The sequence below is a fragment of the Pollachius pollachius genome (genome assembly GCF_949987615.1).
Source record: "Pollachius pollachius genome assembly, chromosome: 3".
NCBI classification, from domain to species: domain Eukaryota; kingdom Metazoa; phylum Chordata; class Actinopteri; order Gadiformes; family Gadidae; genus Pollachius; species Pollachius pollachius.
In genome coordinates, this window is record NC_136936.1 from 739,205 (window position 1) to 761,704 (window position 22,500).

Here is a 22,500-nt window from a genome sequence, read left to right on the forward strand (position 1 = left end):
AACGCAGGGTCTGACCCCTGACCCCAGAGAACCCTGGGTCTGACCCCTGACCCCAGAACAGTAACAACACCTGAACCCTGGGTCTGACCCCTGACCCCAGAACAGTAACAACACCTGAACCCTGGGTCTGACCCCTGACCCCAGAGAACCCTGGATCTGACCCCTGACCCCAGAGAACCCAGGGTCTGACCCCTGAACCCAGAGAACCCTGGGTCTGACCCCTGACCCCAGAGAACCCAGGGTCTGACCCCTGACCCCAGAGAACCCAGGGTCTGACCCCTGACCCCAGAGAACCCAGGGTCTGACCCCTGACCCCAGAGAACCCAGGGTCTGACCCCTGACCCCAGAGAACCCAGGGTCTGACCCCTGACCCCAGAGAACCCTGGGTCTGACCCCTGACCCCAGAGAACCCAGGGTCTGACCCCTGACCCCAGAGAACCCTGGGTCTGACCCCTGACCCCAGAGAACCCTGGGTCTGACCCCTGACCCCAGAGAACCCAGGGTCTGACCCCTGACCCCAGAACAGAGCAGAACAGTAACAGAGATCCAGAGACACTTGCCTTGTAGTATTTGTTTGAGGTGTTGTTCTGGAACAGGATGATGCACTTACAGTCCAGACGCCAGAAGTGCCTTTTTCTCTGAGATTGGGGTGGAGGATTAGGTTGGAGGAGGGAGGGAGGGAGGATGAGGGAGGAGGAGGGAGGAGGAAGGAGGAGGAGGAAGGGAGGGAGGGGGAAGGAGCAACAGGGGGGTTATGGATTATCAGGGTTTAGCGGTCCACGCGACTATTGGGACTCATTTTAGGAGGTGGCGATTAGGGCAAGAGGACGCTGCAGGCTGAAGGCTGCAGGCTGAGTACAAACTGGAAGAGGAAAGGAAGAAATGGGAAGTGGGAAAAACGGAGAGAGAGAGAGAGAGAGAGAGATGGAAAATTAGTGGCAGCAGAAGATGAAAGCGTCACGGAGAACCACAGTCAAAAGTACATTCAGAATGAGATCATGTCGACAGCACACTTGAATAAGATGAAAGAAAGAGAGAGAAAAGGAGAAAGAGAAAGAGAGAGCGAGAGAAAGTGTGAGCGAGACAGCGAGAGAGAGCGAGAGGAAAAGATGGCAAGCTTTTAGTCAGAATGTACCTGCCGTTTTCCCCAAAGCGTCATTCAACACACAACTCACACAAAGTGCCCCACTTGCAAGACAGACACACACTAAATTGTGAATTTGTCAGAAATCAGAGAGCAGAGAGAAAGCAAAACAATTATCAAGGTCACAGGAAACCAATATACAATATAAAAGTCTCTAAGATACAGACAGTCTGATCACTAGATTAGCCCGCCCTATTCCTTCTTCATGCACCAAATGAAGACGCTAGTGCTGACGGTGTCTAGTGCTGACGGTGTCTAGTGGTGACGGTGTCTAGTGGTGACGGTGTCTAGTGGTGACGGTGTCTAGTGGTGACGGTGTCTAGTGGTGACGGTGTCTAGTGCTGAAGGTGTCTAGTGGTGACGGTGTCTAGTGCTGACGGTGTATAGTGGTGACGGTGTTTAGTGGTGACGGTGTCTAGCGGTGACGGTGTCTAGTGCTGACGGTGTCTAGTGGTGACGGTGTTTAGTGGTGACGGTGTCTAGTGGTGACGGTGTCTAGTGCTGACGGTGTTTAGTGGTGACGGTGTCTAGTGCTGACGGTGTCTAGTGGTGACGGTGTCTAGTGCTGACGGTGTCTAGTGCTGACGGTGTTTAGTGGTGACGGTGTCTAGTGCTGACGGTGTTTAGTGCTGACGGTGTCTAGTGGTGACGGTGTCTAGTGCTGATGGTGTCTAGTGGTGACGGTGTCTAGTGCTGACGGTGTCTAGTGGTGACGGTGTCTAGTGCTGACGGTGTTTAGTGGTGACGGTGTTTAGTGCCGACGGTGTTTAGTGCTGACGGTGTCTAGTGCTGACGGTGTCTAGTGCTGACGGTGTCGGGTCACATTCTGTACATGGAACTGAGAGGAGGATGAGGTGGATCTGGTTTGCGTTGAAGGTGTTATGGGTCAGGGCGGTCTGGGTGGTGTTGGGGTCTGGGTGGTGTTGGGGGGTGTTGGGGTCTGGGTGGTGTTGGCGGTCTGGGTGGTGTTGGGTGGTGTTGGGGTCTGGGTGGTGTTGGGGTCTGGGTGGTGCTGGGTGGTGTTGGGGGTCTGGGTGGTGTTGGGGGTCTGAATGGTGTTGGGTGGTGTTGGGGTCTGGGTGGTGTTGGGGTCTGGGTGGTGCTGGCGTCTGGGTGGTGTTGGGTGGTGTTGGGGTCTGGGTGGTGTTGGGGTCTGGGTGGTGCTGGGGGGTTAGCGGTCTGGGTGGTGTTGGGGTCTGGGTGGTGTTGGGTGGTGTTGGGGTCTAGGTGGTGTTGGCGGTCTGGGTGGTGTTGGGTGGTGTTGGGGTCTGGGTGGTGTTGGGGTCTGGGTGGTGCTGGGTGGTGTTGGGGGTCTGGGTGGTGTTGGGGGTCTGAATGGTGTTGGGTGGTGTTGGGGTCTGGGTGGTGTTGGGGTCTGGGTGGTGCTGGCGTCTGGGTGGTGTTGGGTGGTGCTGGGGGTCTGGGTGGTGTTGGGTGGTGTTGGGGTCTGGGTGGTGCTGGGGTCTGGGTGGTGCTAGCGGTCTGGGTGGTGTTGGGTGGTGCTGGGGGGGCTGTAGTTACCAGGGTGTCCTTGTTGCTGTAGTGTACCATCCAGCCCTCCTTGATGGAGGTGGAGGAGCGCCGGGCGGTCTGCCTCACCGACTGCACCACCCGCATCAGCGGGATGTAGACGCTGGGGGGGCAGGAGGTCAGTGTGGGCCTTCAGGTTTCTGCATGGGTGTGTGTCTGTGTGTGTGTGTGTGTCTATGTTTGTGTGCGTGTACATGCGTGCGTGTGTTTACATGTGTGTGTATGTGTGTCTGTACATGTCTGTATGGTGAGTTTGTGTGTGTGTGTGTGTGTGTGCGTGCGTGCGTGCGTGCGTGCGTGTGTACATGTCTGTATGTGTGTGTGTGTGAGTGTGTGAGTGTGTGTGAGTGTGTAAGTGTGAGTGTGAGAGTGTGTGAGTGTGTGAGTGAGTGTGAGTGTATGTGTGAGTGTGTGAGTGTGTATGTGTGTGAGTGTGTGTGAGTGTGTGCGTGTGTGTGTGTGTCTGTGTGAGTGTGTGTGAGTACCTCTGGTCTCCTCTGACCCCACCCTGGTTGCTCTCGGGGGAGAAGGACCCCGGGATGCTGCAGACCTCGTCCGAGTCGTCCATGGAGAGCTTGTCGGAGCAGTCGTAGCTGCTGCTGTACTCCATGGGGACCTCTGTGTCCACGCTGGGGCTCAGCGTGTCTAGGGGGGGGACAGAGAGGGAGACCTACTGGGCACTTTCACTGGTATTGTCACTTTGATTGTTTCGACTACATTATAAAATATCGATTTAATTAAATTGAATCAACGTTTAAATGACTTGAAGGTGAGGTGGTTTTGAGTCCATGACTCATGATGAGAAGAACCTCCTGAAAGGCCGGTTCACATTGGAACGCTGGAGACTCACCACTGTTCCCTCGGTTCTCTGGGGAGAGAAGGGAGAGACGTCAGGTTAATCACCACGAATCCTGATCTCATGGTTCAGTTGTTTTAAAGCCAGAGGTTAACTCTCTGATCAGGCCGTATGATAACGATGAAGGCGACAGCGGACGTACCTCCAGCTGTCTCCCCCAGGCAGTCGTTGGGCACTTTGTACGCACAGCGCTTGTGGCAGTTGAACTTACAATCTGAAACATCCCAACAAAACCAATGTGAAATTCAGATAGGTGAAGCTAACTGCTAACACAGTAGTGAGCTTACACAGTACTGAGCAAACACAGTAGTGAGCTAACACACTAGTGAGCTAACACAGGAGTGAGCTAACACACTAGTGAGCTAACACACTAGTGAGCTAACACACTACTGAGCTAACACAGTAGTGAGCTAACACAGTAGTGAGCTAACACAGTAGTGAGCTAACACACTACTGAGCTAACACAGTAGTGAGCTAACACAGGAGTGAGCTAACACAGTAGTGAGCTAACACACTAGTGAGCTAACACAGTAGTGAGCTAACACACTAGTGAGCTAACACACTAGTGAGCTAACACAGTAGTGAGCTAACACACTAGTGAGCTAACACACTAGTGAGCTAACACACTACTGAGCTAACACAGTAGTGAGGTAACACAGTAGTGAGCTAACACAGGAGTGAGGTAACACACTAGTGAGCTAACACAGGAGTGAGCTAACACAGGAGTGAGCTAACACAGTAGTGAGCTAACACTAGTGAGGTAACACAGTAGTGAACTCACACTCGCTCACTATCCTTGCACTCTCCCCCCACACAGTCACTCTCTCACCCCCACAGACACCCCCCCCCTCCCGCTCACCTTTGCACTGCAGGCCCTGTCTGAAGAGCCCTCTGAGCAGCCTCTTGCAGTACTGGCACACGGTTGGCCGTGTGTACGAGTGCACGGTGAAGGTGTGAGGGACCTTCACCTTGCTCATCAGCATCTTGTCCAGGTGGACCGGCCGGCCCGTGTAGAAGCGCCGAGCCTCGCTGGGCGTGCGAGGCTGGGGACGATAGACAGAGGTCAGAGAGAGAGAGGAGGAAGGTCAGAGGTCAGAGAGAGAGAGGAGGAAGGTCAGAGGTCAGAGAGGGGGTGGGGCTGATGTCTGTTGAGTCCCGGTCATAGAATCAGTCAGAAGGTGAACACGGTCCAGGTGTAGAACAACCACAGAGGAGACGCACTCAGGAGAGAAGGTATATCATATACACTAGAGTTTGCTATCGTCCCATAGTTATAATGTGGAAACCCCAATCCATAATGTGCAAGCAATTTCACCCGTCTATAGAGAGTGGTCTGACCTGGGAGAGTTTGTCGACGGGGGGGGACGTTAAAACAGTCGTAAGCGGGGAAGGGGGGTGGGGGGGGCATCAATATCGCAAGACATTGCGGGATAATCAAGGAGGGGAGCAATATTTAAAAATAAATAAAAGTTTAGGAAAAAAGTGTAGTCTTTAGACATAACGTCTCGGCTGGGAGGGCCGCTATCTCCATCTTGCCGTTGACCCAGTTTGCCGGAGTAACTTGTCTGACAGGCCTGCTATTATAGAGCAGTGAGATATTATATATTATATACAATATTTAACTACTAACCCAGTGATTGAATGAAGTTATAATGAGCTCAATAACCAGAGTGCGGTCGGAAGGCTCCGGCGGGTGTCCTACCATCTGGGTGTGTGAGCGGACCAGGCTGGCCTCCTCGGAGGTGGTGGAGGTGGTTGAGGTGGTGGAGGCCGTGGCCACGCTGCTCAGGGACTCGCTGGCGCTGAGCCGCAGCGACTGGCTGCTGGTCAGAGAGGTGGTGGACAGACGGCGCTTACGGGCCCCGCTGCAGTTGTTGGGGATGCTGAAGGCGCAGCGCTTGTGGTAGTTCAGCCCGCAGCCTGCAGGGGGCAGCAGAGGGGAGAGGTCCTTCAATAGGTTAGTGTGTTCACTGTCAGCCTGCAGGGGGCAGCAGAGGGAAGAGGTCCTTCATTAGGTTAGTGTGTTCAGCCTGCAGGGGGCAGCAGAGGGGAGAGGTCCTTCAATAGGTTAGTGTGTTCAGCCTGCAGGGGGCAGCAGAGGGGAGAGGTCCTTCAATAGGTTAGTGTGTTCAGCCTGCAGCCAGCAGGGGGCGCCACAGGAAAGGAGGACAGCAGGGGGAGAGGTCCTTCAATAGGTAAGTGTGTTCAGCCTGCAGCCAGCAGGGGGCGCCTGGACCCCTAACCCATCAGAGAAGGTAGGGTCACTGGGTCACTGGGTACTAGTGGTGGTACTAGCGTGGTTCCAGTGTTGTTCTAGTGTTGATATTGTTGTTCTAGTGTTGTTTTAATATTGATAGTGTTGTTCTAGTGTGGTTCTAGTAATGTTAGTGTTGTTCCAGTGTTTATAGTGTTGTTCTAGTGTTTGTTATATTATTGTTCTAGTATTGCTCTAGTGTTGTTCTAGTGTTGTTCTAGTATTGCTCTAGTATTTCTAGTGTTGTTCTAGTGTTGTTCTAGTGTTGTTCTAATATTGCACTAGTATTTCTAGTGTTGTACTAGTGTTGTTCTAGTGTTTACAGTGTTGTTCTAGTGTTGTTCTAGTATTTGGTCTAGTATTTCTAATGTTGTTCTAGTGTTGTTCTAGTGTTTATATTGTTGTTCTAGTGGTGTTCTATTATTTCTAGTGTTGTTCTAGTGTTGGTTCTAGTGTTGTTCTGGTGTTGGTTCTAGTGTTGTTCTAGTATTGGTCTAGTATTTCTAGTGTTGTTCTAGTGTTGGTTCTGGTGTTGTTCTAGTGTTGGTTCCGGTGTTGTTCTGGTGTTGGTTCTAGGTTCCTCACCGTCACACTTCAGCCCCTGTCTCACCAGGCCAAACAGCATCTCCCCGCAGTGGTCGCAGAAGGCCGGCGCGCGGTACGAGTGAACGTTCAGCGCATGTGGTCGGATCTGGAAGTCCTCGAAGGTGGCGGCGGCTGAGAGAGAACAGGAGGGAGAACGTTAGGGAGGGAGGGAGAACAGGAGGGAGAACGTTAGGGAGGGAGGGAGAACAGGAGGGAGAACGTTAGGGAGGGAGGGAGAACAGGAGGGAGAACGTTAGGGAGGGAGGGAGAACAGGAGGGAGAACGTTAGGGAGGGAGGGAGAACAGGAGGGAGAACGTTAGGGAGGGAGGGAGAACAGGAGGGAGAATGTTAGGGAGGGAGCGAGAACAGGAGGGAGAACGTTAGGGAGGGAGAACAGGAGGGAGAACGTTAGGGAGGGAGGGAGAACAGGAGGGAGAACGTTAGGGAGGGAGGGAGAACAGGAGGGAGAACGTTAGGGAGGGAGGGAGAACAGGAGGGAGAACGTTAGGGAGGGAGGGAGAACAGGAGGGAGAACGTTAGGGAGGGAGGGAGAACAGGAGGGAGAACGTTAGGGAGGGAGAACAGGAGGGAGAACGTTAGGGAGGGAGGGAGAACAGGAGGGAGAACGTTAGGGAGGGAGAACAGGAGGGAGAACGTTAGGGAGGGAGAACAGGAGGGAGAACGTTAGGGAGGGAGGGAGAACAGGAGGGAGAACGTTAGGGAGGGAGGGAGAACAGGAGGGAGAACGTCAGGGAGGGAGGGAGAACAGGAGGGAGAACGTTAGGGAGGGAGGGAGAACAGGAGGGAGAACGTTAGGGAGGGAGGGAGAACAGGAGGGAGAACGTTAGGGAGGGAGGGAGAACAGGAGGGAGAACGTTAGGGAGGGAGGGAGAACAGGAGGGAGAACGTTAGGGAGGGAGGGAGAACAGGAGGGAGAACGTTAGGGAGGGAGAACAGGAGGGAGAACGTTAGGGAGGGAGGGAGAACAGGAGGGAGAACGTTAGGGAGGGAGGGAGAACAGGAGGGAGAACGTTAGGGAGGGAGAACAGGAGGGAGAACGTTAGGGAGGGAGGGAGAACAGGAGGGAGAGCGTTAGGGAGGGAGGGAGAACAGGAGGGAGAGCGTTAGGGAGGGAGGGAGGACAGGAGGGAGAACGTTAGGGAGGGAGGGAGAACAGGAGGGAGAACTTTAGGGAGGGAGGGAGGACAGGAGGGAGAACGTTAGGGAGGGAGGGAGAACAGGAGGGAGAACGTTAGGGAGGGAAGGAGAACAGGAGGGAGAACGTTAGGGAGGGAGGGAGGACAGGAGGGAGAACGTTAGGGAGGGAAGGAGAACAGGAGGGAGAACGTTAGGGAGGGAGGGAGAACAGGAGGGAGAACGTTAGGGAGGGAGAACAGGAGGGAGAACGTTAGGGAGGGAGGGAGAACAGGAGGGAGAACGTTAGGGAGGGAGGGAGAACAGGAGGGAGAACGTTAGGGAGGGAGGGAGAACAGGAGGGAGAACGTTAGGGAGGGAGGGAGAACAGGAGGGAGAACGTTAGGGAGGGAGGGAGAACAGGAGGGAGAACGTTAGGGAGGGAGGGAGAACAGGAGGGAGAACGTTAGGGAGGGAGGGAGAACAGGAGGGAGAACGTTAGGGAGGGAGGGAGAACAGGAGGGAGAACGTTAGGGAGGGAGGGAGAACAGGAGGGAGAACGTTAGGGAGGGAGGGAGAACAGGAGGGAGAACGTTAGGGAGGGAGGGAGAACAGGAGGGAGAACGTTAGGGAGGGAGAACAGGAGGGAGAACGTTAGGGAGGGAGGGAGAACAGGAGGGAGAGCGTTAGGGAGGGAGGGAGAACAGGAGGGAGAGCGTTAGGGAGGGAGGGAGGACAGGAGGGAGAACGTTAGGGAGGGAGGGAGAACAGGAGGGAGAACTTTAGGGAGGGAGGGAGGACAGGAGGGAGAACGTTAGGGAGGGAGGGAGAACAGGAGGGAGAACGTTAGGGAGGGAGGGAGAACAGGAGGGAGAACGTTAGGGAGGGAGGGAAAACAGGAGGGAGAACGTTAGGGAGGGAGAACAGGAGGGAGAACGTTAGGGAGGGAGGGAGGACAGGAGGGAGAACGTTAGGGAGGGAGGGAGAACAGGAGGGAGAACGTTAGGGAGGGAGGGAGAACAGGAGGGAGAACGTTAGGGAGGGAGAACAGGAGGGAGAACGTTAGGGAGGGAGGGAGGACAGGAGGGAGAACGTTAGGGAGGGAGGGAGAACAGGAGGGAGAACGTTAGGGAGGGAGGGAGAACAGGAGGGAGAACGTTAGGGAGGGAGGGAGAACAGGAGGGAGAACGTTAGGGAGGGAGAACAGGAGGGAGAACGTTAGGGAGGGAGGGAGGACAGGAGGGAGAACGTTAGGGAGGGAGGGTGAACAGGAGGGAGAACTTTAGGAAGGGAGGGAGGACAGGAGGGAGAACGTTAGGGAGGGAGGGAGAACAGGAGGGAGAACGTTAGGGAGGGAGGGAGAACAGGAGGGAGAACGTTAGGGAGGGAGGGAGAACAGGAGGGAGAACGTTAGGGAGGGAGGGAGAACAGGAGGGAGAACGTTAGGGAGGGAGGGAGAACAGGAGGGAGAACGTTAGGGAGGGAGGGAGAACAGGAGGGAGAACGTTAGGGAGGGAGAACAGGAGGGAGAACGTTAGGGAGGGAGGGAGGACAGGAGGGAGAACGTTAGGGAGGGAGGGAGAACAGGAGGGAGAGCGTTAGGGAGGGAGGGAGGACAGGAGGGAGAACGTTAGGGAGGGAGGGAGAACAGGAGGGAGACCTTTAGGGAGGGAGGGAGGACAGGAGGGAGAACGTTAGGGAGGGAGGGAGAACAGGAGGGAGAACGTTAGGGAGGGAGGGAGAACAGGAGGGAGAACGTTAGGGAGGGAGGGAGGACAGGAGGGAGAACGTTAGGGAGGGAGGGAGAACAGGAGGGAGAACGTTAGGGAGGGAGGGAGAACAGGAGGGAGAACGTTAGGGAGGGAGGGAGAACAGGAGGGAGAACGTTAGGGAGGGAGGGAGAACAGGAGGGAGAACGTTAGGGAGGGAGGGAGAACAGGAGGGAGAACGTTAGGGAGGGAGGGAGAACAGGAGGGAGAACGTTAGGGAGGGAGGGAGAACAGGAGGGAGAACATTAGGGAGGGAGGGAGAACAGGAGGGAGAACGTTAGGGAGGGAGAACAGGAGGGAGAACGTTAGGGAGGGAGGGAGGACAGGAGGGAGAACGTTAGGGAGGGAGGGAGAACAGGAGGGAGAGCGTTAGGGAGGGAGGGAGGACAGGAGGGAGAACGTTAGGGAGGGAGGGAGAACAGGAGGGAGAACTTTAGGGAGGGAGGGAGGACAGGAGGGAGAACGTTAGGGAGGGAGGGAGAACAGGAGGGAGAACGTTAGGGAGGGAGGGAGAACAGGAGGGAGAACGTTAGGGAGGGAGGGAGAACAGGAGGGAGAACGTTAGGGAGGGAGGGAGAACAGGAGGGAGAACGTTAGGAAGGGAGAACAGGAGGGAGAACGTTAGGGAGGGAGGGAGAACAGGAGGGAGAACGTTAGGGAGGGAGGGAGGACAGGAGGGAGAACGTTAGGGAGGGAGGGAGAACAGGAAGGAGAACGTTAGGGAGGGAGGGAGAACAGGAGGGAGAACGTTAGGGAGGGAGGGAGAACAGGAGGGAGAACGTTAGGGAGGGAGAACAGGAGGGAGAACGTTAGGGAGGGAGGGAGAACAGGAGGGAGAACGTTAGGGAGGGAGGGAGAACAGGAGGGAGAACGTTAGGGAGGGAGGGAGAACAGGAGGGAGAACGTTAGGGAGGGAGAACAGGAGGGAGAACGTTAGGGAGGGAGGGAGACAGCAGCCTGTAAAACACAGGAAACGCTGGACAGGAGGAGGGCTTTTACAGCCCCTCCCCTCCTGTAGGGTCGGGAGGAGAGAGAGGAGAGGTGGGGAGCGGAGGGGAGGAGAAGGAAAAGTGAGGAGGAGAGGAGAGGAGGAGAGGATGGGAGAGAGGAGAGGACGAAGAGAGAAGAGGAGACCCACCAGAGAGCACCACCTCGACCAGCTCTCCCTCCTGAATGTCGCTGGCTGCCTTGACCAGCTGCAGGATGTTGTGAGTGGTCGTGTCATGTTTGAACAACAAGATCTTGTCGTAGATGCCGTAGAAACCGCACTCAGGAAACTACAAGAGACAAAGAGAAAGGAACAGATAGGCTGCATGTCAGACATGTTTTATCACCTGCTTCCCCGTGCTACCCAGGTCCTCCAGGCTACTCTGGGGGGGGGCTGGGAAAGGCCTTGCATTGCACCATACTGTTATTGGTTTGCTATGAATGTGTGTGTGCTCTCTATGATGAGCAAAGCAGCGAAGGTGGATCCTGATAAACACAAACTCTCAATCTCTTCCTCTCGTTTCAACAGAACACATATACAACAACCAATCACAACCTTATATGGAAGCAAGTGAACACTACCTCAAAATGTTTCAGCTCTCGATGCTCAAACATACACACACCCTCACACACACACACATACACACACACACACACACACACACACACTCACACACACACACACACACACACGTACACACACGCACACACAAACAGGTGTTTCCATGTAAGCCTGCAGAGATGATGAGCGATAGGATCCGGCAGTCAGTCAGTCAGTCAGCTAGTCAGGGGGAATCCTGCTTCCCTGCTAAATAGTTAATACTGTCTGCTGTACTCCAGTGGCCACGCAACACAGGACACCAGAGAGAGAGAGAGAGAGAGAGAGAGAGAGAGAGAGAGAGAGAGAGAGAGAGAGGGAGAGAGAGAGGCAGAGAGAGAGAGAGAGAGAGAGAGAGAGAGGCAGAGAGAGAGAGAGAGAGACAGAGAGAGAGAGAGACAGAGAGAGAGAGAGAGAGGTTTGTAGACCAACTACAAATATTAATGGGAGACAGAAAAGAGAGCTCCGTCCTCGCAGGACAGTTTATTTCAGCTTGCCACAAAATGAGAGGATGACATTCTACACCAGGCCTCACTGTTTGATTGATTACTGACTATTAGTAACCTATAATGCGTTTTATGTAGCTTTTCATTTCATTAATTCTTTTCTATATGTTCATATGTATATCTGTATGTTATGTTATATTGTTACAGGTTGATATATGTACATATTGTTCTGACGTTCTCTATTGTTATTATATGTAATATTTGTAATACTGTAATGCTCTGGCAACACTGTTTGGTTTACCAATAGTCATGCCAATAAAGCTTTTTTGAATTGAATTGAGAGAGAGAGAGAGAGAGAGAGAGAGAGACAGAGAGAGAGACAGAGAGACAGAGAGAGACAGAGAGAGAGAGAGACAGAGAGACAGAGAGAGAGAGAGAGAGACAGAGACAGAGACAGAGAGAGAGAGAGAGAAGGACAGGGGAGGGGCAGAAGAGAGACACACATACAACAGAGGGAGAGACACTAAGAGAGAGACAGTGGGAAAGAGACACATACAAACACACAAATATTTAGGCTAGTGTAACAAACACAGATACAGACAGGCAGAGAGACACACACACATTGTATGTTATTGTGGGGGGGGGGGGATGACACATTTACACACAAGAATGTATACGCCCTAACAGGGCTCCAGCAGACCCACCTTACAACACAACACAACACAACACACGCTGTTTTATTCTCAGACTTTTTAATCCCGCGCCCAGCAATGCACCACACACACACACATCACACACACACACATCACACACGTCTCACACACACACACGTCACACACACAGACACAAACACATGTCACACACACACACACATACACAAATGTGTCACACACACACACACACAGTTCCCCACAGACGATGTCCACACATGGGAGCTTTGGGCGGCTTTTGTTGCTGCCAAGAAGCTCAGAGCGTCCCACCCCCACAAGGCTACAGCCCACCGACCGAGAGGGACCACAACCTAGGATGTAACACTGACTACAGCCACACGGGGGCCCCTGGCAGACAGACAGACCCCCACGGCCCCTAGCCTGACAGACAGACAGACCCCAACTGGCCCCTGGCAGACAGACAGGCCCCCACGGCCCCTGATCTGACACAGACCCCACCTGGCCCATCCTGACAGGTTTAGAACCCATAATGCTGCAGACGAACACAATGAAGAACCGACAGAAGAACCTTCACTCAGACCTGCTGCTGCTGTCCCCAAGAGGCTCAGACCTGCTGCTGCTGTCCCCAAGAGGCTCAGACCTGCTGCTGCTGTCCCCAAGAGGCTCAGACCTGCTGCTGCTGTCCCCAAGAGGCTCAGACCTGCTGCTGTCCCCAAGAGGCTCAGACCTGCTGCTGTCCCCAAGAGACTCAGAGCTGCTGCTGCTGTCCCCAAGAGGCTCAGACCTGCTGCTGTCCCCAAGAGACTCAGAGCTGCTGCTGTCCCCAAGAGGCTCAGAGCTGCTGCTGTCCCCAAGAGACTCAGACCTGCTGCTGTCCCCAAGAGGCTCAGACCTGCTGCTGTCCCCAAGAGGCTCAGACCTGCTGCTGCTGTCCCCAAGAGGCTCAGACCTGCTGCTGTCCCCAAGAGACTCAGACCTGCTGCTGTCCCCAAGAGGCTCAGACCTGCTGCTGCTGTCCCCAAGAGACTCAGAGCTGCTGTCCCCAAGAGGCTCAGAGCTGCTGCTGCTGTCCCCAAGAGGCTCAGAGCTGCTGCTGTCCCCAAGAGGCTCAGACCTGCTGCTGCTGTCCCCAAGAGACTCAGAGCTGCTGTCCCCAAGAGGCTCAGAGCTGCTGCTGCTGTCCCCAAGAGGCTCAGAGCTGCTGCTGTCCCCAAGAGACTCAGACCTGCTGCTGTCCCCAAGAGGCTCAGACCTGCTGCTGTCCCCAAGAGGCTCAGAGCTGCTGCTGTCCCCAAGAGGCTCAGAGCTGCTGCTGTCCCCAAGAGGCTCAGAGCTGCTGCTGTCCCCAAGAGGCTCAGAGCTGTGCCCCCCCTCAGAGTCCTCGCTCAGACCCAACAAGACACTGGGGGCGAGAGAGGGGGGGGGGGGGGGGAGAGAGTGGGGGAGAGAGAGAGAGAGGGAGAGAGAGAGGGGGGGTGAGAGAGAGAGTAGGGTGGGGGAGAGAGAAAGAGAGAGAGAGGGGGAGGGAGAGAGAGAGAGAGAGAAATTACTCTTTCCGAAGCCACATGGGCGATCAAGCCCTGAGTCTCCAGAGCCACTCAGCGGCCGCTCCCTCCCCCCTCCTCCCAGTCTACACCTCCCTCTCCTCCCAGTCTACAGCTCCCACTCCTCCCAGTCTACACCTCCCTCCCCCCTCCTCCCAGTCTACACCTCCCTCCCCCCTCCTCCCAGTCTACACCTCCCTCTCCTCCCAGTATACAGCTCCCACTCCTCCCAGTCTACAGCTCCCTCTCCTCCCAGTCTACAGCTCCCTGACAACAGACGCAGTAGAGCGAGCGGCCATTATGGTGTCGGCCACAACGCCCCCGGAGACACAAACACTCTCCAAACCACAGGCGGTGAGCGACCACAGAATAGACTCTCTCTCTCTCTCCCTCTCTCTGTCTGTCTGTCTCTCTGTTGCTCTCTCTCCCTCTTTCTCTCTGTCTCTCTGTTGCTCTCTCAAACTCCCTCCCTCCCTCCCCCTCTATCTGGCTTTTCCAGTTTTAGGTGAAAGTAAAGGGCGGGAAGGCTCTCTCACAGGAGCCCAACAGCCGTCTCCATGACGCCACACAGACTAACTGAAGCCGCCTCCTCCTTCCCGCTGGTCTCTGACCCCGGGGCGTGTTGACGCACGGCCGCGCCACACCACCCAATGTTGACTTCCCTTTGGATACTCTAAGTGTGTGTTTACCGCCTGTTTGAACAGAAAGGCCTGCATGTTCCTGTAGCTAGCGCCGGGCTAAAAGCCTGTTCCTGTAGCTAGCGTAGCGCTGAAGCCTGTTCCTGCAACTAGTGGCGGGCTAAAGCCTTTTCCTGTAGCTAGCGCCAGGCTAAAGCCTGTTCCTGCAGCTAGTTGCGGGCTAAAGCCTGTTCCTGTAGCTAGCGTAGCGCTGAAGCCTGTTCCTGCAGCTAGTGGCGGGCTAAAGGCTTTTCCTGTAGCTAGCGCCAGGCTAAAGGGTGTTCCTGTAGCTAGCGTAGCGCTGAAGCCTGTTCCTGCAACTAGTGGCGGGCTAAAGCCTTTTCCTGTAGCTAGCGCGGGCTATTGGCTTTTCTTGTAGCTAGCGCCAGGCTAAAGGGTGTTCCTGTAGCTAGCGCCGGGCTAAAAGCCTGTCCTGTAGCTAGCGCTACGTGTTTCTGTAGCTAGCGTAGCGCTGATGCCTGTTTCTGCAGCTAGCGTAGCGCTATGTGTTCCTGTTGCTAGCGCCGGGCTAAAGCCTGTTCCTTTAGCTAGTGTAGCGCTGAAGCCTGTTCCTGTAGCTAGCGTAGCGCTAGGTGTTCCTGTAGCTAGCGTAGCGCTGCGTGTTCCTGTAGGCACCCACAGAGCATGCTCTTTCTTTTTCCCACCAGTCTGAGGCCCCGTGCACACAGAGAAGATTTTTTGGTGAAACCGCATAAGTCTTGTGCGTTTCTGCCGACCGTCCAGACGGCATGCTCGCCTCTTCTTTTTCTTTTTTTCTTTTTTTCTGGATTTCTGTAGCAGAAGCAGCGCCCCTTATGGACCTGGAATGTGTACTACAGCGTTTCTACAGATCGATGCGGTTTCGCAATGACTCCGTCTTTACGGAGATATTCCTGAACCGCATAAATCGAAACCGGATCGTTTTCGCCCGTTTCGGCTCCGTGTGGACGGGGCCTGAGACTCACTCTAGCCTGGTTGTACCAGTGCCTCCCAGTGCTTACCAGTGCCTCCCAGTGCCTCCCAGTGCCTCCCAGCAGCAGACTTTGTTTCCCATGTGAAACATCAATGCATGCACTAGATATTAGTTCTTCACTGTGCAAAAAGAACATCATGGTGATGAACTGTCGTTCACCCTCCCTTCTCTCCCACAAAACACTCTGGGGCAACAAACAAACAACAAACATCGAAGGCTGCTTGCGCATACACACACACACACATACACGCACACAAGCACACACACACACACACAAGCAGGTCTCCTCATAAGGTTTGGTGTCATGGAGTAAACCTCATTAAAGTGAAACTGGAGCCAGAGTACGTTGTTTAGACGCCCCAACCCTCCCTCCCCCCGGCCCTCCCCCCCACGCCTTGCCCTCCGGTCATGTGATGCCTTTCACCTGCACCCAGGTACGCAGGTGTGTGTGTGTGCGTACACGTTGGCCTGTGATCCCGGTGTGTGTGTGCGTGCACGTTGGCCTGTGATCCTGGTGTGTGTGTGCGTGCACGTTGGCCTGTGATCCCGGTGTCTGCGTGCGTGCACGTTGGCCTGTGATCCTGGGGTGTGTGCGTGCACGTTGGCCTGTGATCCTGGTGTGTGTGTGCGTGCACGTTGGCCTGTGATCCTGGTGTGTGTGCGTGCACGTTGGCCTGTGATCCTGGTGTGTGTGTGCGTGCACGTTGGCCTGTGATCCCGGTGTGTGCGTGCGTGCACGTTGGCCTGTGATCCTGGGGTGTGTGCGTGCACGTTGGCCTGTGATCCTGGTGTGTGTGTGCGTGCACGTTGGCCTGTGATCCCGGTGTGTGCGTGCGTGCACGTTGGCCTGTGATCCTGGTGTGCGTGCGTGCACGTTGGCCTGTGATCCTGGTGTGTGTGCGTGCACATTGGCCTGTGATCCTGGTGTGTGTGTGCGTGCACGTTGGCCTGTGATCCTGGTGTGTGTGTACGGACCCCAGTGGAACCCAGTGGAGACAGCGGACCCCAGCACCAGGCTCTATCTACTGAGGGCTTCGTCCTCATGAGGCCCCCTGCTTCATGGATCGAGTGCGCATGCATGTGAGTCTGCAGTTATCTAGTTGCGTGTGCTTTTCTCAGCTACTAGAAGGGAAGTGAGGTTGGTTAAAAAAGCAGAAGCAGTCTATGTCTCTCTCTCTCTCTCTCTCTCTCTCTCTCTCTCTACTGATTAGTAACCCATAGCAACGCTGATCAGCAGCCACGGATCAGGGAGCCTTCACAGAGGCGGTCGTCAGGGGCCGGGGGTCTGACAACCCGACATGGTTCTGTGTGTAGAAACCACTCATCACAACGGGAACCTGAGGACACACTGCCCCCGCTGATACACACCGTTAAACACACTGTAACACACACCGTTAAACACACTGTAACACACAACGTTAAACACACTGTACCACACACCGTTAAACACACTGTAACACACAACGTTAAACACACTGTACCACACACCGTTAAACACACTGTAACACACAACGTTAAACACACTGTAGCCTTCAGACACACACCGTTAACACACCGTACCACACAACGTTAAACACACTGTACCACACACCGTTACCACACTGTACTGCACACCGTTAAACACACTGTACCACACAACGTTAGACACACTGTACCGCACAACGTTAAACACAGTGTACCACACAACGTTAAACACACTGTACCGCACAACGTTAAACACAGTGTACCACACACCGTTAAACACACTAACACACAACATTAATGTCACACCCTGTGATGTCACACGACGTGATGTCACACGGTAACGGAGGAGAACGCCGGCGCCCCCCCGCCCCCTCCCTGCGGGCCCCGCCCCCTCCCTGCGGGCCCCGCCCCCTCCCTGCGGGGCCAATGCCCCGGCCTATCCGGCCTATCCGCCTATCCGTCACCACACACGCAGAGACACGCCAGATGAGTGGAAACAAACGTATGAGCTGTTGGGAGGAGGTGAGCTGCTGGCGAGCGGCTGGTTAGTTAATGGATAGCGGCTGGTTAGCGGCTGGTTAGCGGCTGGTTAGCAGCTGGTTAGCGGCTGGTTAGCTGGTTAAGTACTGACATGAGGCTCATTCCGGTGGAGTTTTGATGTTAAATGGTTTCTGCTCTTGCCTTCCTGTTTCTGTCAAAACACCATTCCCTAGCGACTCCACTGCTAATCTCACACATACATACGGGCACACGCACACACACAGACACACACAGACAGACAAACAAACAAACACACACTCTCTCACACACACACACACACACACGCAAACACACACTCACACAGTTGTGCCGGTTGCAACAGGAACCACGCTCTCTAAGCCGGTGTAGGACCACTGATACAATGTGCACCAAACTGTGAGAGGGTAAAATTGGCAGGTGCCTGATTGGGGTGAATTCGTATTAATATATATATATATATAAGGCCATTTCTTTGAAATGCAACACATCAGCAAAACCGAAAACAGGAAATGAACTGAATACACAGACTTTAGTTCAGTGTTCCAAACGCTACTCTGCACAGAGCTCTTCATGCACCCAGAACCTGCTGGTCTCTCCCAGAACCTGCAGCCTGCTGGTCTCTCGCAGAACCTGCAGCCTGCTGGTGTCTCCCAGGCCTGACACCCTGCTGGTGTCTCCCAGACCTGACGCCCTGCTGGTCTCTCCCAGAACCTGCAGCCTGCTGGTGTCACCCTGGCCTGACAGCCTGCTGGTGTCTCCCAGGCCTGACACCCTGCTGGTCTCTCCCAGAACCTGCAGCCTGCTGGTGTCTCCCAGGCCTGACAGCCTGCTGGTGTCTCCCAGGCCTGACAGCCCGCTGGTGTCTCCCAAGCCTGACAGCCTGCTGGTGTCTCCCAGGCTTGACACCCTGCTGGTGTCTCCCAGGCCTGACAGCCTGCGATGGAGCCTGAAGCCAGGGCAGAAGACCCCAGAGGGGGGATGTGGAGCAGGCCTGGGGGGCAAAAGGCAGCTGAACCCGTACCATGATAGCGCTTCGTCGCCCAGCCGTGTGGAATGGCTTCTCTGGCAGAAATCTTGACCGGCTGTCTTCTGCATACCAGGAATACCTCTGTAAACCTGAAGGACTGGGGAGGACTGGAACACCCAGACTCTCTCTCTCTCTCCACGCAGCCACCTCCATACGCACAACTCCCCCTCACACGGGACGCACGACACAGAGCAGTGGGCCGGGCGTAAACCTCTGACCCCGCTAGATGCCCTAGACACGCAGAACAAGACGTCTGTATCACCCGCAGAAAAAAGGATTCCTACAGGAAGGCCGTGTTTTACAAAAGGGTTACTCAAGGGGAATGATCGGGTTGGATGTTCATAGACCGTCAAACCCTTCGATTGGCAGGCCAATGACGTCTCTCATGGGGTAGCCGTGGCAACCAGCGTAGTAAACAGAGGCTGCCATGCCTCCTCCGTGCCGGTTCATTCCCTGCCGTCGCGCTCTTGCTGGGAAACGTGGATGAAAACATGACCCCAGCGACCATAGAGCCGCGCTGTGGCTCAGAGAGGGTTGTTTTTAAGAGCCGTGAGGATGTGTGTCTGCATGTGTGTGCGTGTCTGTGTGTGTGTGTGGTTGTGTGTGTGCCTGCGCACATGTGTGTCTGCATGCCTGGGCGTGTCTGTATGTGTGGGTTGGTGTGTGCCTGCGTGCATGTGTGTCTGTGTGCCTAGTGATTGTGTATGCTTGCGGTGTGTGTGGTGTGCCTAGTGAGTCTGTACTGTTGCATTGTGTGTGTGTTCCTAGTGTGCGTGTGGTGTGTGTGTGTGCCTAGTATGTGTGTGTGTGTGTGTGTGTGTGTGTGTTCCTGTGTGTGCCTAGTGTGTGTGTATGTGTACCGGAGCTGTAGGTTTCAGGAGGAGGAAACATGAGAGGCCTGAAAACAACCGGGGCTCCGGGTATAAAGCTGCTGCCTCGCACCACTGCTCTCCTCTGGGCTCTGTCAGCCCTGCCTGCAGCCTCCCTCCAGCTCCCAAACCTCCCTCCTCCCTCTCCCTCCTCCCTCCCTCCTCCCCCTACTCCCCCCTGGCTCGTTGGAAGGTAAGCCTATCCGATCCATTGAACGGTCCATTCATGGGCGATAAGGCGAGGGGGAGAGAGAGAGCGAGGGGGGGGGGGGGGGGGAGAGAGGGGGAGAGAGAGGGGCCCTCCATTAAGAAGTAATGCAGGTCTGGGAGAAAGGAGCCGAATACAGACGAGTGGAAAGAGCGGAGAAGGAGGAGAGTGACAGAGAGAAAGAGAGAAAGAGAGAGAGCGACAGAGAGAGAGCGAGAGAGAGAGAGAGAGAGAGAGGCACGGCGGAAACTACATAAAGGAGCTTTGAAGGTCACAACAATGGAGACTTTCATCTTATTCAAGAGTTGATTTCTCACCGCAATCGATTGGTGAGCCAGCAGCAGTGTGGGAAAAGTGAAACACATGCAGCCTTCACACACACACACACACACACACACACAGCCCTCGTGTGTGTGTGTGCGTGTTAGTGTGCGTGTGTTTGGTTGCTCGTGTCAGTGTGTGTGTGCATGTATGTATGTGTGTTTGATTTTGTGTGTGTACGTGTGTGTGTGTGTGCGTGTGTGTGTACTACTACAGAGAGCAGGAGAAATAGGTTGTGTCTAGTGACATGCTGTATCCAGAGTACAGTAAGCTGTTCCCTCAGGCTGCAGCCGGCCTCAGCTTCTGTTTCACATCACGACATCACACTAATCACACTAACCCCTCACACTAACCCCCCACACTAACCCCTCACACTAACCCCTCACACTGAGGGGTTAGTGTGAGGGGTTAGTGTGAGGGGTTAGTGTGGGGGGTTAGTGTGAGGGGTTAGTGTGAGGGGTTAGTGTGAGGGGTTAGTGTGGGGGGTTAGTGTGGGGGGTTAGTGTGAGGGGTTAGTGTGGGGGGTTAGTGTGAGGGGTTAGTGTGAGGGGTTAGCGTGAGGGGTTAGTGTGAGGGGTTAGTGTGAGGGGTTAGTGTGAGGGGTTAGTGTGAGGGGTTAGTGTGAGGGGTTAGTGTGGGGGGTTAGTGTGGGGGGTTAGTGTGAGGGGTTAGTGTGGGGGGTTAGTGTGAGGGGTTAGTGTGAGGGGTTAGTGTGAGGGGTTAGTGTGAGGGGTTAGTGTGAGGGGTTAGTGTGGGGGGTTAGTCTGCTGACCTGGTGCCACCGGTCATGGCGTAATGTTGATGTGTAGTTGTGATAGGCTACATGAGCTGAGTATTGTGTTTTATTTTGAAAATTGACCGGATGCTCTATGGCTTTTACTTTTTCACTTCCTGCCCGGCTTGATCTGCTCTGGAGAACAGCCTCCCACTAACCCCTGAGGATCAGCCCCACACTAACCCCTGAGGATCAGCCCCACACTAACCCCTGAGGAACAGCCCCACACTAACCCCTGAGGAACAGCCCCACACTAACCCCTGAGGATCAGCCCCACACTAACCCCTGGAGAACAGCCCCACACTAACCCCTGAGGAACAGCCCCACACAAACCCCTGAGGAACAGCCCCACACTAACCCCTGAGGAACAGCCTCACACTAACCCCTGAGGAACAGCCCCACACTAACCCCTGAGGAACAGCCCCACACAAACCCCTGAGGAACAGCCCCACACTAACCCCTGAGGAACAGCCTCACACTAACCCCTGAGGAACAGCCTCACACTAACCCCTGAGGAACAGCCCCACACTAACCCCTGAGGAACAGCCCCACACTAACCCCTGAGGAACAGCCCCACACTAACCCCTGAGGAACAGCCCCACACTAACCCCTGAGGAACAGCCCCACACTAACCCCTGAGGAACAGCCCCACACTAACCCCTGAGGAACAGCCCCCCACTAACCCCTGAGGAACAGCCCCACACTAACCCCTGAGGAACAGCCCCACACTAACCCCTGAGGAACAGCCCCACACTAACCCCTGAGGAACAGCCCCACACTAACCCCTGAGGAACAGCCCCACACTAACCCCTGAGGAACAGCCCCACACTAACCCCTGAGGAACAGCCCCACACTAACCCCTGGAGAACAGCCCCACACTAACCCCTGAGGAACAGCCCCCCACTAACCCCTGGAGAACAGCCCCACACTAACCCCTGAGGAACAGCCCCACACTAACCCCTGAGGAACAGCCCCACACTAACCCCTGAGGAACAGCCCCACACTAACCCCTGAGGAACAGCCCCACACTAACCCCTGAGGAACAGCCCCCCACTAACCCCTGGAGAACAGCCCCACACTAACCCCTGAGGAACAGCCCCACACTAACCCTGGACAGCAGTCACACCAGTTCCTTCTGTGAGGTTGATTTGTGTGACTGGTGTACAGAGATCTGCAACAGTTGCCGTGTGTGTGTGTGTGTGCGAGCCTGTGTGTGTGTGTGTGTGTGCGAGCCTGTGTGTGTGTGTGTGTGTGTGTGTGTGTGTGTGTGTGTGTGTGTGTGTGTGTGTGTCCCCTCCTCTGAGGGTCGGCGTGGTGCCGCCCTGAGCGGCGCTCAGCCCCTTTGGATTAGCGGTTCAGAGCTAATCACAGGATTAGAATCAGAAGGTCTCCTGTCCTGCACCAGGCAGGAATGTGGGAGCAGGGATGGGAGAAGATCTCCACTCCTCACGCAGAAAACAACCATGGAGAGACCAGAGAACAGAGAGACCAGAGAACAGAGAGACCAGCAGCCTGACTGATCCCCGACACAGACTCTGATCATAGGACGGCATCGGACCCCCCCCTCCCCTACAGACCCCCTCCCCTACAGACCCCCTCCCCTACAGACCCCCTCCCCCACAGACCCCTCCACCCCACTGGCCCTCCGTCCCCTCCCTGCCGCTCCGCGTCGGCTCTGGACTCCTTAGTCAAATGTTGCGTGGAGGCACCGCTCCGCTCCGCTGGGCCCAGACCGTTGGGTCAGGAAGCACCGGGCCGCCATCCAAACACAGCTAGCATGCAAATCACCCCAGGGAGAGCGAGGGAGAGAAAGGGCGTGCGATACACGACGTGTATTCAAGTGTTAAACCTATTTTTTCCCTCCCCCACTTTGAAACAAACCGCATGTGGCTCATGTGGTTTGGGGAGCAGACCCTTGCCGTGCGTCCACCTGCCCCAGCGGAGCTGATAAGGCCTGGGTGTTAATCTGCAGTGTGTTCAGCCTGACCTCCAGCCGCCGGAGGAGGGCAACGATATCAATCAGGTCACCCCACCCAGACGGCCTCACTGCGCCCATTCAGACCCGCGCCACATCCACAACAAAGAGACTCCGCCCCCGCCTGGCACAAACAACTCAGGCAAAAACAACACAAACACCAACAACACAAA

At 55.2% G+C, this 22,500-nt stretch overlaps 1 protein-coding gene across 1 annotated transcript in view; it reads right to left on the reverse strand.

Moving 5' to 3' along the window:
- prkd2 (protein kinase D2) overlaps positions 1–22,500 on the reverse strand; it is a 38,188-nt gene that overhangs the window by 9,379 nt on the left and 6,309 nt on the right. Inside the window, 9 exon segments of the mRNA XM_079731516.1 lie at positions 561–638; positions 2,666–2,777; positions 3,160–3,319; positions 3,525–3,542; positions 3,673–3,744; positions 4,390–4,573; positions 5,233–5,450; positions 6,370–6,501; positions 10,412–10,550. Coding sequence (XP_079587642.1) covers positions 561–638; positions 2,666–2,777; positions 3,160–3,319; positions 3,525–3,542; positions 3,673–3,744; positions 4,390–4,573; positions 5,233–5,450; positions 6,370–6,501; positions 10,412–10,550 — 1,113 coding nt within the window.